Source organism: Petaurus breviceps, unplaced genomic scaffold (assembly GCF_028583685.1).
Source record: "Petaurus breviceps papuanus isolate PSGF00001 unplaced genomic scaffold, PetGlider_PUasm1.0 37, whole genome shotgun sequence".
In the NCBI taxonomy this organism is placed as follows: Eukaryota; Metazoa; Chordata; class Mammalia; order Diprotodontia; family Petauridae; genus Petaurus; species Petaurus breviceps.
This window is the reverse complement of record NW_027186296.1, coordinates 101,123,826-101,140,923: the sequence shown is the minus strand read 5'-3', so window position 1 is coordinate 101,140,923 and position 17,098 is coordinate 101,123,826. Positions and strand designations below refer to the sequence as shown.

General features: G+C 39.8%; 1 protein-coding gene across 1 annotated transcript in view; it reads right to left on the bottom strand.

Moving 5' to 3' along the window:
- DMBT1 (deleted in malignant brain tumors 1) overlaps nt 1-17,098 on the bottom strand; it is a 495,581-nt gene that overhangs the window by 216,510 nt on the left and 261,973 nt on the right. The window contains 3 exon segments of the mRNA XM_069097407.1: nt 8,478-8,795; nt 11,927-12,052; nt 14,093-14,410. Of these exon segments, the coding sequence (XP_068953508.1) occupies nt 8,478-8,795; nt 11,927-12,052; nt 14,093-14,410 (762 nt within the window).

Here is a 17,098-nt window from a genome sequence, read left to right as displayed (position 1 = left end):
AGATTCTAAGAGATAGGGGCAGCTAGGTGGCACAGTAATAGAGCACTGGTCCTGGAGTCAGGAGGACCTGAGTTCAAATCCATCCTCAGACACAACACAAAAACTAGCCATGTGACCTTGGGCAAGTCACTTAACCCCAATTGCCCTCCAAAAAACAAAACAAAACTCTAAGAGATAGAGGTGAGGAGGACACGAATTCTAGTCATGAGGGACTGACAGTCTGAACCTTCCAATGAGACATCTAGTATGTATGTATAGGCAGGCTAATTGGGCTGAACTGCAGTGTATAGAAGGGAATAATGTGTAGCAGAAAGATAGAATGCAACAAGATTGTGAAGGGCTTTTAATGCCCGAGGCATTTGTATTTCATCTCAGAGATAATAAAGAGCCATTGGAGAGTCTTGAACAGGGGAATGGCGTGGTCAGTTCTGTGCATTAGATTTATCAATTTAGCTGTCTGGAAGATGGTTTGGAGAGCAAAGAAGTCTAAGGCAGGGAGGCCAATTAGGTAGTTGCTGAGAGAGTACAGGTGAGAGGTAATGAGGGCCTCTATCCAGGGTAGTGACCTGTTAGTAGAAGTCTTCAATTTATTTAACTTTTTAAAGAATCCTGTACTTTTTAGACTAAATTTAAAAAAATAAATTCTTCAATTTTCGCAGTGGGTTTGGGTGTGGTTTTTTGTTTGTAATAGAACTACTTAATCTATAGAGTGGGTTAAAAGGTTTACTATATCTTATCTTTACCAAAACAAACAAAAATCAGGCAGAATCCGTAATGTTTTATAAAATATATCAAGATAGAACAGCAATTTAGATAGAATTCAGTTTTGAATATTCACATTTTACAAATATATTTAGACAGTTGCAATATGGACAGAATTCAATTCTGAATATTCCTACTCTTGTATCATAAGTAATGGCCCGAGGATCCTGTAATTTGGTTAACCATAGACTAATTTTCTTTTGGCTGGTTAATAAATGAGTAGATCACCTACATACCTTACTCCACCCAAGGCCTGGGGCAAAGCACCCTGTAATCTAATATCTATCACCTCTAGTGTCTAAAATCTTTGGAAACAGAGCAATGTAGATCATTATCAAATTGCCCCTCTAGCTGTACTTTGTGTTTCTGTGTTGTGACAATGAGAAAACCCGAACTTTCCACCTGCCTTTCCTTATATCACTTGTGAGCATCCCTAAGATCTTTTCCATGTTCATGTCTAAGATGATTTAATTGTTAACCCAAGAAGCATTTTTTCATACCAATAAGGATAGAGGGGTGGTGGAAAGTATGTGGAATTTGGAGTTAAAATCCTGGCTCTAACTCTTATTAGTTAGATAACTTTGGGCATTCACCTTTCTGTACCTCATGAAGGGGTTAAAACCTTCAGAGTGTAGTTTCTGGTCTCCTGAAAGGATGCTAACTAGGCCATTGAGAAAATGGCTAGGAAATAAGGGGTGCACAAGCTAGTCCTGAAAGACTAGGAGTCCCAGTCACTGTTCTAAAAGCCTAACAAGAAAATAGCTAGAAATAGCAAGAAATAACAAGAAAATAGCAAGAAAAAGTTCTTTTACATCTCTCTATGTTCCTATGACCCTGTGGGTAAGTGACTCAAATTCACAGATGTTACCCATATGGAATTTAAACTATATTCAGGGGGAGATTTAGTATGTTGTCTGTCAGAACATTCAAGGGTCAACCAAGAAGCTCAAATAGGCATCCCTGATCTAAAATTCTATAACTTCCTCAATTTTGGCCTAGTTCAGATATTACCAAACAATTCATCGATATAATTGTCTGTAACTCCTGAACCTAGCATTGGAAGGCCTCACAATCTAGTTCCAACCTACTTTTCTAGACTCATTTTACAGTCTTGATATTCATGTAGTCTGGCCAGATTGTCCTAGGACTAATCACTGTTCCCTTAATGGTCTATTTCTCATCTTTCCACCTCTGTACAGACTGTACTCTCCTTCCATCAATTGTCTTGAAATTGTGAACATGCTTTCTTTCCCTCCCTCCCCAGTGGAATGAATAGAAACTTCTTGAAGGAAAGAACTATTGCCTTGCAGATCATAAGAATTCAATGTTCATCGATTGGAATCCATTTCCTTCACTTATGGGAAGGTCCAATGTAGCTTGATGTGATCTTTTTAAGCCAAAGGCTCAGAGGACAGGAGAGAAGTAAGGGCATTCCCAGGGAGCTTTAAAAAATTGAAATGCATTCAATTCAACTAGAATGACAAAATGCTATTTTCTTGTTAGGCTTTTAGACCAGTGAATGGGACTCTGGGCCTTTCAGGACTAGCTTGTGCACCCCCTATTTCCTGGCCATTTTCTCAATGGCCAAGTTAGCATCCTTTCAGGAGACCAGAAACCACGCTCTGGAGGTTTTAACCCTTTCATTTTGGGGTCTGCCCTGAGCACTTCATAGTCTCCCCATTGGTGGCTGCTGTACTCATTTTACTGTTTAGGCAGAGCCCAGCCATGTTTTACTTCATTATCTCCCTACCAGTGCCCCTGATCCCATTCCTTTTGGTTCTTTTTTTTTAATGGAAAATACAAACACAGCATTTTATTTTTAAAAGCCTACACAAGAGGCAGGTGTAAAACTTTTTTAAAAATGTTTTTAAAAAGCTCTATTTGGATAAATTGTTCACAAACCTACTCAAGTTTGCCCTCAGAAGCTATTGCTGGACTCCAGCAGAGCAGTTAGTGTATATGGAAAATGAATTCTAGAAATTAACAGGGTTTCCAATCATTCCAATTTCAACATCCATACAAAAACTAGAGACCAGTAATAACCTAGCAGCTTCCAAAGGCAAATGAGCTGTAGGAATTCTTGCTGTAATCTGCATTTATAAGATTGTCTAAATTGGTTTATATACAAAAGGAAAATACACTCACTCTGTAATTTTCTAATCAAAAAGACCTTGCTCTCAGGGCAGCCAGGTAGCACAGTGAGTAAGAGCACTGGCCCCAGAGTCAGGATGACCTGGGGATCGAATCCGGGCTCAGACACTTAGCACCCACCCAGAAACACCTGGCCGTGTAACCTTAAGCAAGTTATTTAACCCCAATTGCTTAGGGGTGACCAGGTGGCTCAGTGAGTAAGAGAACAGGCCCCAGAGTCAGGATGACCTGGGATCGAATCCAGGCTCAGATATTTACCACCACACCCAGAAATAACTGGCCGTGTAACATTGAGCAAGTTACTTAATCCCAATTGCTTAAAAAAAAAAAAGACCTTGCTCTCAATCATATCTGCTACTTCTCCAGAATCTTGATTCTTTTCTCCCCTGCATCCTTCTCCTTTTCTTTCAAATATACACAGGTCTTTCCTCTCCTCAGTAGGGAAAAACACTCCTTGAGACTAAGATCTCTACCCATGAGTTTTGTTTACTTTCATTTACTTCAAAACTTAAATTTTGGACTATACCCACTTGCTTTTATTTCTTTGTTATTACTTCTTTCTTAATTTCTTGCTGCCACCCTGAAGAAACTACTACCAAAGACCCTCATACTAAATCCGAAGGTCTCTCTTCTCCTACACTGGCCCCTCATTCTTTTCTTACTTTTGGTTTCATGATGTCAACACTATGCCTACCCTTCCAATCACTTCTTCTTTCTCCTTCATTTTGCCTCCTGAATGTGGAAATTTCTAAAGGTACCATCCTTGGTCTCCCATTCTTATTTCACTAAATATTTTCTTTGAGAAGCCTCCTACTTCCATGACTTCAACTAAGGCCTCTTTGCTGATGATTTCAAAATATTTATCTCTAGTTTGTGTCATCTCAAACCCTCATTCTGTGTTTCTCAGAGCCTACTTGACATTTACATTTTAATATCCCAAGTGATGGCTAAGTGGTGTAGTGAATAGAGCACTGGCCATGGAGTCAGGAGGACCTGACTTCAAATCTGACCTCAGACACAATACAAAACTAGCCATGTGACCTTGGGCAAGTCACTTAATCCCAATTGTCCTGCCTTCCCCCTCCAAAAAGCAAAAATAAAAAAATACATTTGAATATCCCAATGACATCTCAAACTTGAATATAAAAAACTTAATTAATCATCTTTTCCCACCAAATAGCTTCTCTTTCCACTTTACCTGTGTTAGGCAATGGCAGTATTTCTCATTCGCCACACTGGAAAACTTAGAGTAATATTTGAATAAACTTCCTCCATCATCGCCTGTATCCAATCAGGTACTAATCTTGCCCCAATCTATTCTGCATACCACCTCCAGGAGAATCTTCTTTAAATTCCACTTTTATCATGTCAGTTCCCTGCTCCACATCCTTCAGTGAATCCTCATTGCCTCCCATATCAAGTCTAGACTCTTCTGCCTAGATTCAAATTTCTTCTCTAATGAGACCTTACCCCATTTAGAAGAGCTTATACTCTGTAATTTATCAGCCTACAATTCTGATCAGGCCAGCTTCTTCACTGCTCCCTGAATATACTTTCCTTCTTGCCTCTATTGATGAGTCAATTAAAGGGGAAGTCACTTGGAAACAATACTTTCCCCTCTCCTGAATAAAAATTCTATCCCTTCTTTGAGGCTCAGCTCAAGTATTATCTTCTCCATGAAGACTGATCATTCTAGACTCCTTTGATGATCCTTTTCTTCAGAGATGTAACTAGGGTGGGATAATCAAGACTTTACCTCAACGTATTGGGAATTTAGAGGCTGATGGCAGCAGCATGGAAACAATTGAGCTTAGTATCTAGTTAGCAAGACAAATTAGTAGAACTAAGATTCTACCAGATAATGAACTTCTTTTTCTGACATCTGTACCCCAGGGGAATTCCTCCCTTGCTCATCTTGGCCCCATCTTCTATCCCCTAGTGACCTTCCTAGCAGCAATAAAATGTGAAAATATTTTTTAATCTTAAAATATGCCCTGGAGAAGAAGGGGCTTTCCTGGGCTATAAATAGGAAGGGTCAAGAGATGGATGAAAAAGGTGGAGAAATACTTGTTCAGTATGTCCCTAACTGAGTTTGTTTTGGTTTGGGCTCCTGTTTCTTCCTGCTTGAGCCATGGGGTATAATGTAAAGCTTTTCCCAGGGGTGCATACGGTTAGTCTTGGCTCTATTCTTATCTCAACTCCTCCAGCAATTAGAAGTGAATGAGACAATTCAGAAAGGTATTGTTTACTATCTAATAGTGTTCATAATAGCGTCATGGATGTTAATCTTGCCTCCTTAATTAGACTTTGAGTTTTTTGAAGTATCTGAAGATCCTTGTAAAGTCTGAATATGAGCTGATGATAATTTTTAACCCCTCTCTATATTTATATCATGCTTCAGAGTTTATAATATATTTTCCTCACCTTAATCCTATGGGGTAGAGAGTGGGATACCGTCCTCATTTTTACGATTGATGAAACTGATTACCCGAGGGGCTTAGAGACTTGCCAGAACTCATGGAATAGTATATTGAATGCTGGTCATAGAATCAAGAAGGTCTGGGTTTAAATCAGGACTCAGGCACTTACTAGCTATATGAACATTAGCAGGCTCCCATTGGAGCCTCAATTCTCTCATCTTTAAAAGAAGGCTAATAATAGCTATATCACTTCCTTCTCAGGGAAGCTGAGGCTCAAATGAGATCATGTAAATACTTTTCAAACCCTAAAGTGCTGTAGGAATATAAATTATTATTGTGATTAGTAAGTGGCAGGGCCAGGATTCACACCTGGTGCTTCAATTTTAAGTCCAGGGCTCTTTCTGCTATAGAAATGACCCGTATAGGAAAAGAAACAAGTTAATGTGAGCAGACAATTCTAGCTTCATCTCATGGTCCATAGTTTTCTACCATCTATACTGTTTATAGCTAATGTATACCTAGTCTTTTTCATGTTGTTTCACCCATTTAAATGTGGGCTCCTCGAGGGCAGGCCATTCTTTTCTTTCTTTTCATCCCCAGTGTTTGGTACATAGTAGATAATAAATGTTTGTGGAATGACTATGTGGTGAAACTGTTCCAGGTGACTCTGTTCCTCATGCACTGTATGTCATTCAGGAGGATTTTTAATGAGACGGTTCCAAAGTGGCCCTATTCTAGGGCTGAACCATACTGTCCAAAGTCTAGGTACCTTCATTCTATGTCAGCTGCATTGATGTCCCTGAAAATTGTCAAATTCAGTCCCCCGTATTACTTAAGAGAGAATGTGGCCATGTCCTGAGCACCTTCCTGAGCCATTTGCTAGCCTCACTGCTATCTAGTAGGTGACTCAAATGGCTATAAAGTATGCATTTTCCATGGCATTTAGCCATCATTGGTTCTCACCTAATGTGTTATTTGACCCGCTTGGCATTTTTTCAGTGTACTGAATTTAAAAGCACCTATCTTGGTGCTGATGGCTTAAGAGAACTGAGGTGATCATTTTCACTCTTCTCAAATTTCATAATGTTCTCATGTCAAGTAATGGATTCATTACTCAATGATCTGTGTTAATGGCAGATTAAGTCCATTGCCAAGATGCATGAAACAACCAGGCAGAGGATTTAGGGGTCAGTTATTTCCATCATCCCACTGACACACCAGAACAAACTCAGCAATTCAGTCCATTATTCAGGAACCTATCTGCAAATGGTCAAACTTCCCATCACCTGAATTTGGCCTGAAGAACTATCACAATGACATCACTGGATATAGATAAGTGCTAGGGCTTTTCAATAAAATTATCCTTTCTCAAAGTTTTTCAAACTCCCTCCATTCTTTTCCGCTGAGTTGCTAGCCTAACTAATGGGTGAACTCAGTGTCTCTGCCCTCATTATTGAGAATGGGAAGTAATGAGGAGGTAGAAAGATGGGATTTCCATAGAACACTCAGCAATGAGCCTCAGAGATGAACTCAGGAATACCATATTCTAGGAACTCCTCAGCTTGATTAGGTGAGTTAGTCAGTCAACAAACATTTACTAAGCATTTATTATGTGCCAGGTGCTGTGTAAACACTGGGGATATAAAGAAGGGAAAAAACAACGTCCTTTCACCAAAGGAACTCACATTCTAATGGGAGATGACATACAAACAGTTCTGTATGTGCTCTGTATATTCTGAGTAGACAGAAGGTTAGCTTTCTCCCCCTTCGGAATCTCTTCTCAGGCTGAGTGGGTTCTGAGGTTGTCTTAAACAGAACTATTGCCCCATATCTACTTCAAGATAACCCAATCCACAAATTTCATCCCAGCCTAGAGTCCAGCTGGTATCATCTTGGCAAAAAGGTTTATGTACTAATTCAAGGGTTGGACTAGAGGCCTCTAAGGTCATTTCCAATTCAAATACTGTATGAATTTCGACACGGATTTTCTGAGTGAGTTAAAATCTATCATGGAGAACAGGATCTCCTGCTGACAGTGCAAAAGTAGTACTAGCCATGTGGGGAGCACCCTCCTTGTCAGTTAGTGATTCCATGCTGTTAGCAGCTGGTGCTAGGGTCCATTCAGTCAGTCCATTCAGAGGGGGCTCACTGTGGACAGCTATAGTGATCTTCATGGGCATATCTACCTCTCTGAAAAGAAAACTGAAATTGTGGTTAGGGTAATGCAGGAATGATGGGGCTGATGTTGACAAACATCAAAGATTATTGAAGACCCTCAGGTGACCTGTAACCTGACTTTGGCATTATATGGACCCTGAAAAAGTAGTTCCCTAATGTCAAAGTACTTGAGTGTATTCATGTTGTGGATAGTTGATCAGATGTTATTGAGAACAGATACCCAGATTAAGTTCCTATCTGCCTCATAAAAGGAAGTCAAGAAAGTCTCCCACTTTGGGGTTCAGGTTAGAAAGGCTTCTTGATAGAGAGGCAAGTAAAAGACCAAGTGACTTCAATGCCGAGGCCATACTGGACTGATCCAAGCAAATAGGAAGTAGCAGGTGGTGAAATAGCATGGCTTCATTTTATGCTGTGTGTGAAAAGATCCTTGTTCTCAAGGAACTGTATGTGGCCAGGTGTTCTTTAAACTTTGGACCTCCCTCCAATCTAGTACGGTGCTCTATGCATAATACTTTCTCACTAAATCTTCTGAAATGTTTCTTAGTTGAATTGTTAAAATGAGATTCCTTCTCTTTACCTTTGTCTCTAATTTTCCATCGAAAGAAAACAAACCCTTCTTGGCCAAGTGGGCTGTCTACAAAATGGGAATAAATCAACTAAATTATTGTCCTACCTGCTAAAGTATTTGCTGAATTTTCGTCACTTGTTGGTGTAGAGAAATGGGCATGGTAAAAATTTTGTTAACCACATTGTTTTACTGAGAACAAAATGGCATCTCCTATTTACATGTTTCAGAAAACTTCTAACACAGGGATTATCCTTCTCTTCTCAAACCACTTTTTGATCAAGTTCTCCTCTATGCATTTGTTTGGGTTCAGGCTTTTTTCAACTTATCTTTGATATGATGAGTCTAAACACACATGAAGAAGCATGATTGTGTCCTTGAGAGAGAAAAGCCACACTCACCTGCACAGATGACACTGGCATCTTCTTTGTGACCACAGTTATGGGTGAACCAGTCATCATGGGAGCACTGAGCCAGGTGGCTTTCCCCCCCAGTGCATTGCACATTGTCCAGGAGAATTTTCCCTGAGCCTGGGCCAAAGTGGGCCCCGTGGGGGGCAGAAAGAGCCTCTCCGCAGCCAAGCTGCCTGCACACCACACCTGCTTCCTTCAGCTCCCAGTGGTCATCACACACGGTTCCCCAAGTCCCTTGGTAGTAAACTTCCACCCGACCTGAACATCTTCCTGTCCCATTTGACAGTCTCACAGACGGCTGATTGTCTAAATACAGCAAAGAGATGAGGTCAGTACATTAAATGTGCAATGTTCATCTCTGTACTGACATAATTTCTCACACCTCCAAAGTTCTTCCTCTACCTTGTCTTTTGACTAAGATCAGAGCAGTGTAATGTAGTGGAATAGTCAGTGGAGATTCAGGAGACATTGACTGGTTCTATCACTGGTGAGTTGTGTGACAATGGTCCAACAAGTTATAATTGTTGCAGAATTACCCTTAACTGTCCCTGACCACCATACCACCTTCTAACCTGGTACAATCCAGGTCAAAAATTTGGCAAGACTCCTCCATTCTAGAGAGGGGTGAATCAAAATCTGCTTTGTGGTCTGAGGCAGCAATGTTGTTACCAATGAGGGAAAATTATCAGTTTTATCTTTGCCTTCAAAAAGAAGGGAAGGCTTAGTTATTAAATCCTTACCATCTCTCCATTCAACCACTTGGCTACCATCCTAGGGAGAAAATCAAATTAACAACTTAGCTGGGCACAGTTCTCCTTTTACTAGGAAGGATGTGACAATCAACCATCATATTCCTAGCCAATCACTTCTTCCTCTTATATAAATCACCATGATTCTATATAGAAAGCTGCTAAAGCTAACACTGTCTTTCCCTATTATTACTCCATGTTGGCTCCCTCCTCTTTATCCCCATTCACCTCAGCCCTGCCCCTCTCCTGTCCCTAACCTGTTCCTTTCTCCCCTCATCTTTATTAATGTACTTGTGAAGTTAAAATTTCATACTTAAGTACAAGAATTTAATCTACCCTTTGCCTGGACCATTGCAATTTCTTCTTTTCTCTGAATTTTTCCCTCTATAATTCATTTTCCACAAAGCTGCCAAACTGATAAGTCCTAAATTGTGGTTCTGAACATGTCACCATCCTACTCAAGAATCTTCCATGGCTCACTCTTACTTCTTAATTAAAATATGCACTTTTCTTATTGACATTTAAAATCTTTGACAACCTGGCTCCATCCTCTCTCTCTTTTTTTAAAGCAATTGGGGTTAAGTAACTTGCTCAAGGTTACACTGCCAGTTATTTTGTGTGGGTGCCAAGTATCTGAGGCCAGAACCAATCACGGGTCTCCCGATGCCAGGGCCAGTGCTCTTACTCACTGTGCCACCTGGCCGCCCCTCCATCCTATCTTAAGTAGAATGATTTCATATTACCTCCCCTTTGTGCATTCTATGTTTCAGACACATTGATTTACTTGCTGTTCCCCAAACATGATATTTTATGTCTCATACCCATACCTTAGGGTATCACCTCCTCCCCATGCCTTAATTGCTCTCTTTCTATCTCTGCCTCTTGGAATCCCATCAAGGCTCAGCTCAAGTGCTACTTTGTACATGGAGCCTTTTGTGATTCCTGTAGATCTTCTCCTACTGCCCCGATTCCTTTATATTTACTTTTCATGTATATTAAATATACTTGTTTGTGCACTTATTTCCTGCCAGTGGGGTTTGAGATCCTTGAGAACAGGGACTATTTTGTATTTCTTTCTGTATCCTGCACGCCTAGACACCATGCCTGGCCCATTCAGTAGATGTTTAATAAGTGCTTGTTGAACTAAATCCAAACTTCTAGGCTTAAACTTCCTCATTTGTAAAGTGTGTGTGTGTGTGTGTGTGTGTGTGTGTGTGTGTGTGTGTGTGTGTTTGTGTGTGTTCTGGGGTGGAGAATTTTTGGGCAAAGGTACCTTTTAGCTAGAAAATTTTATGATGCAATGAAAGCCTGAGAATTTCACTGTGGGATTTGTCAAATTCTATTACAATCATTAGGGGAAAATGTTCCCCTTTTGAGTATGACAAATAGCATTTTAGATTCTTTTCCTAAGTAGTATTATAAGATAATATGTTTGGGGACTGGAAAGGTCATTGAATCCAACTATCTTTATTTAATAGATGAGAAATCTGAGGCACAGTATTTGCAGCTATATATGATTGACTCTGAGTTCAGTGCCTTATCCACTAACCATCACAACCTCAAGCATAAAAATGCTGAGCTCTAGAGTGAAAATCCAAAGTTTAGATGGAATTTCCTAAGATTTTAAAAACAACAAATAGTTAGAAAGGAATTTATATGACTATTTACTTAAAATAATTTTAATTCTCCCTCTCAATTTTTATATCCACTACAGCTTCATTACACATGCTTTATTCTTATTATATTGATACTTAAGAAGTTTCTCCTCTCTTAATAGGTTCGGATTTGCAACGGTAATGTGTGAAGTTGCTTTATTCCTACCCACCCACCATGCCTGTAAGTCACCTAAATTACCACCAGGTGGAAGTATTGCTCAAGCTATGACCTCATAGCCAACACCACTAAGCTCACCTGAAGCAATTTAAAAAAATCAACCAACATTTAATTAAACACCTACTGTGTGCTAGGAAGTTTGTTGGGCACTGAGGATCCTAAGACAAAAGTAAGAGAGTCTGTCCTTAAGAAGCTTATATTCTATTGGGAAAGACATATTTACACATATAAGTATGCATAAATAAAAGCAAAAGATATAAAGCAATTTGGGGTGGGAGAAGATAGTAGCAACTAGGGATGGGATGGGTCAGGAGAGGTTTCATGTTGAAGGTGGCAACTGAGCTGAGTGCTAAAGGGAACTAGTAATTATAAGAAGTATAGGTGAGGAGGGAGTGTATTCCAGGCATGGGGCTTCAAGACAATACAAAAGCACAAAAATAGGTGGTCTTCTTCCCTCCTTCCCTCCCTCCCTCCCTCCCGTCTTCCCTCCCTCCCGTCTTCCCTCCCTCCCGTCTTCCCTCCCTCCGTCCCTCCCTTCCTCCCTTCCTCCCTTCCTTCCTTCCTTCCTTCCTTCCTTCCTCTCCCTCTCTCTACCTCCCAACCTCTCTTCTCCCCTCCCTCCCTTCCTTCCTTCCTTCCTTCCTTCCTTCCTTCCTTCCTTCCTTCCTTCCTTCCTTCCTTCCTTCCTTCCTTCCTTCCTTCCTTCCTTCCTTCCTTCCTTCCTTCCTTCCTTCCATTTTCAGTTAATACTCAACGACATCTTAAACTTCATTAGAGTTGAGTAGATTCAAATTCCTTATTCTGAATTTCCCAACTTGGAGTTTGACCAGGATTCAGATGTATATTTGAGCTTACTTGATGGACTAGGTATTTTTGAAGATGGTATAGGTGGTTCTGGAACCGATGATGATGATTCTGGAAATGAAAGCAGAGATGATGAAGATGAGGATGAGGATGGGTATGGTGGTAATTCAGCTGCTGCTGCAGGAGATGAAAACAAAGAGAATTCTGTTTCTATTTGTCAGGGAAAAACTATTCATCACTTTATTGTTATTAAGAGTATTTTTTTTTATTTTATTTATTATAACTTTATTGTTATTAAGAGTATTAAAGAGATTTATTAAGAGTAAAAGCAAAAGACTGAGACCTTCAGTCTTCTTTCATTAACTGTTAATACCCTGATATTACACGTGGGGATACTTTTTGAATAGCATTGGGATAGAGGTTGTGCCTATGATTTCATTGGTGTAATTGATCTTTGGTTAGTAATGAGATTTTATCGCCCCCTCAGGAGAAGAATCAGGCCTCCAACAAGATGTTATTTAACTTTGTTGTTAAGTGGTTTTCAGTCATGCTAGACTCTTTAGAACCCCATCTGGGGTTTTCTTGACAAAGAAATTCCTAAGTGATTTGCCATTTCCTTCTCCAGCTCATTTTAAAGATGAGGAAACTGAGGCAAACAGGGTCAAGTGACTTGCCTAGGGTCACACATCTAGGAATTGTCTAAGATCAGATCTGAACTCAGGAAGATGTCTTCCTGACTCCAGGTCTGATCAACTGTGCCACCTAGGTGCCCTGTTATTTAAGTAGTGTGAAAATTAAATGTGGAGAATCCTGACACTGATTTAGTTGGGGAACTCATTTGTATTTAGATTGTTAGACTTGCCTGGCATGCTGAAGGATTAAGTGACTTTCCCAGAATGTATTAGAGGTATGAATTGAACCCCTATCTGCTCGTCCTGACTTTAAAGCACCTTACTTTCTCTAGATGTTGCCACCTTAATTCATTTGCCTTTTTATCTTTGGAATTTCCATCAGCGCTTGTGCCCTTTCCACCCTGAACCATTCCTCTGCCATGATGGCCCCTCTTTCCCACTGGTGAGTTGCTTCTAGGGGTTTCCATTTTGGGGATTGGTCCGTGCTTATCATGCTTTATTCCTCTCCCTTGCTACTTCTGATTCTCTGAACTTTGCCACCATGCCCCACCCTGCGTACCTTCCTTTTCCCCTACCTTCTTGTATTTCTCAACTCCCTTTCATGTGTTGTCTTCCCCCATTAGAATGTAAGCTCCTTAAAGACAGGGAAGGCCTTTCATTTTGCTTGTATTTGGATCCTTGGTGCTTGGTGCCTGGTACATAGCTTACTAAGTGCTGGTTGCCAGTGTTATTTCTAGAGCTCTGACCTTGCTACTGGGGCTACCTTCCTCGAGAATGTCAATAGGGGCAGGACTACTCCATGGCAATACGTATATTCTACTCTTAAAGAGCCATAGCAAAACTAGAATGTGCTTTAGGAAATACTGAGTATCAAATACTTGGTAGAGATAGTTGCAAATCAATTGCATTTATTTGTCAAGAGGATTGGAGTGAATGAGTTGCCAGTTGGAATAAGAGAAAAATGACTTATATTCTGTTGAATCTGGGGTAATACCTCAAACTACAAAGCTTATGGAATAATCTCAAATAGGGACTAATCGGTAAAAGAGGTGAAAAACATACAGTTCTATGCCTTGAAGCTAAGCAATTGGAAGGCAACCACCAGTTGAATGTAAGCTTTGAGGGAAGGGACAGTTTTTTTTTTCTGTCTTTGTATTCCACAGTGCTTCTTACATAACAGGTATTTAATAAACACTTAAATTGAATTCAATATGAAGTCTGTAGATAAAGTATAACTGAAGGAAGAATGATCATCCTGGAACAACAAAGAAGAAAGAATCCTTGTCTACCCTGACCCAAGTCCATTCCTGGAATAATGATAATGAGTCATTTGAATAAACTAGGCCTGGATCACTGACTTTTGCATAGAAAGAATGTGAAGACTAGTCAAGAATCAATTGGAAATACATACAAATAAAAGATATTTTAGGGGTATAGGGCCAAGTCTTTTAGAATCTGTTAGTGTGGAAAGATAAGAACATTAATAAAGACTGTGAGTAGTCGTTAAAACCTGTCTAGTAGACTCGTTGAATTCTGTGCGTGAAGCATGAGATTTGAGCTTTTAGGAGAGGGAATATTCATTCACCTGAACAGATGACGCTGGCATCTTCTTTGTGACCACAGTTGTGGGTAAACCAGTCATCATGAGAGCACTGAGCCAGATGGCTTTCCCCTCCACTGCACTGCACATTGTCCAGGAGAATTTTCCCTGAGCCAGAGCCAAAATAGGCCCTGCGGGGGGCAGAAAGAGCCTGTCCACAGCCAAGTTGCCTGCACACCACACCTGCTTCCTTCAGCTCCCAATCATCATCACACACTGTCCCCCACGTTCCTTGGTAGTAAACTTCTACCCGGCCTGAACATCTTCCTGTTCCATTTATTAGTCGCACAGGAGGCCAGTCTTCTGTGTACACAAAAATAATGAGGATTAATTCACGAAGCACAACACATTCATTTTCCACTGGACTAACCCTACCCATTGGCTCAGAAATTCAGGAGAATCCATTTATCTCAAGTTAATGTGAACATGTCCAGAGGGAAAGTACTATAATTACAACTCAGTGTAATGATCATTCAGGGAAACACAGTCAGCAGATGAAAGAATAAGTTTTTTCTTCTATGTTGATGTCTCAGAGCTTACCATGACTATATCAGCTTTTGGAGCAGAACAATAGCAACACAAATTATAATGACTAAATTATATTTTGTAGTTATGAAGTGTTTTGTCATAATTCTGAGATATGTTGTGCAAGGAGCATCATTACCATTTCACAGATGAGGCAGCTGAAGCTCATAGTGATTGAATGGCTTGCCCAGTGTTATAGGCTAGTATATTGAAGAAATCAGAATTGGTGACCAAGTTTTCTCATGCCAAGTATCGGTCTCTTTCCACCCCACAATTCCATGCTAGTATGATACTTCTGCTTACTGTGAAAACTTTAAGGAAGGTAACATGAACAGATGCTGTAAGCTTCTAAAATTCTATCTCATGTACAACAGTCTTGGAGAATGATGGCCCACCTTGGAACCATTGGGCTTTCCCCATTATAAACTACACACTGATAATAGTCCAACCCTACAACTTATTAGCTATGTGATCTTAAGCAAACAACTAATTTCCCAGAGCCTCAGGTTTCTTGTACATAAAGTAAACAGTTTAGACTAGATAATGCTCTATTGTCCCATCTAGCTCTTCAATTCAATGGGAATTATCATTAACTTCATTTTATTTCATCGTTGTTCAGTCATTTCAGTTACGTCTGACTCTTTATAACCCATTTGGGGTTTTCTTGGTAGAGATTCTTGGGTAGATTGCCATTTCCTTCTCCAGCTCATTTTATAGATAAGGAAACTGAGGCAAACAGGGTTCAGTGACTTACCCAGGGTCACACAATTAATAAGTATCTGAAACCAGATTGAACTGACAAACATGAGTCTTCTTGACTCCAGGTTTGGTACTCTACCCACTGTGCCACCTAGCTGCTCCCTTTATTCCATAGAACAACAGAATATTAGCGTGGAAGGAACCTCAGAGAGCATCGAATACAACCCATGCCTTAACAAGAATGCCTTCAAAAAATCTCCCAGTGGTCATATAGCTTCCATTAAAAGAATGTTAGTAAACCCATTACCTCCTGAAGTTTGGCTAGTTCTAATTGTTAAGACAAGTTTCTTAGAATCACCCTACATTGACTCTGAACTTCCAACATTTTGCTCTTAGTTCTGTTTAGTTCTGGGGCAAGTAAGAACAAGTTAATCCAGCTTCCTGTCTTACATCCTTTATAAATCCTTTCTTTTCCATTGTTTTCAATCCATTAATTATGGGAGCCTTTGATTCCCTCTTCTTAATACTCTCGAGGTTATGAATACCCTTTCTAAAATGTAGCAGCAGAACTGAGCACAAGGCTCTAGACTAGTGGTGTCCAACGCAGATAGAAATAAAGGTCACTGAACCATGCATAGGATCCCTGTAGGTCACAACCTGAATCCATTTAAAAATGTAATGTTATCTACTTTTTATTGTCTTTTATTTATTTGGCAAAGGATTTCCCAATTACATTTTAATCTGGTTCTAGCTGCACTTGGAAGTGTTGTGGGTTGTATATGGTTTGTGGGCCATGCGTTTGAGACCTTTGCCCTACACCTGATCTGAAGTGCTCAAAGTACAATAGGACAATTACTTTTTCCTCTTAATGTCAGGTAAGAATTATATTAACTTTTTAGGGGTGCAATGTACAACCAAAATTGGTTTTGTATTAAAATAAAATCCTCAGATCTTTTTTGGATAAACTCTTATCTACTCATGTCTCTCTCATTCTACAGTTTCCAAGTTTATTTTATGTACCCAAGTGTAGGACTTTATACTTATCTTTAAATTTAATCTTTGATGTATCCCATTGAGAGATTTTGGATTCTTATTCTGTAATCTAATATATTAACTATCCCTACTGGCATATAAAAATTGGATAAACATTCCAATTATGCCTTTATCTAGCTCATTGATCAAAATTAAACAGAACAGAGCCAAAGACAGATTCTTGGGGCACTCCATTAGAGTCTCTAATTCACACTGACATGGAAAATGATTATTCCTTGGGTCTGGCTATTCAGCCAGTTCCAAATCTACCTAACTGTGTTCTCAGTTTCTCAAGTTCTCAGTTATTGAAACTGTTCCCAAGGATGAGATATTATTATGCTGTAGTACCACCACCACAGAACAACAACATCAGGCACATGTTAAGTACCTATTCGCCAGATTATGAGGGAGGTATAAAGTTTTTGATAGTCATGGTCCCTGCCCTCAGTAATGTATGGCATAATGAGAGAGGGCTTTGATACCAATACAAAAGTGTGACAGCATGTATTCTATAGCTAAGTGAATAAGAAATTTATAAAATACAGTAACATGTGAAGTCTAAGAAGGAAGGACCTTACCAATCAGGAGGTATCGAGTCAGGCTTTCTGGAAGAGCTGGCATTTGAGATTGGCATTAAGAGATTGCTAGTATATCCAACAGGTGAAGAAAGGGATGGAGGGCTCTCTAAACACGGGGAGTAGCTTGGGCAAAGGCAAAAAAAAAACATGTGCTCTG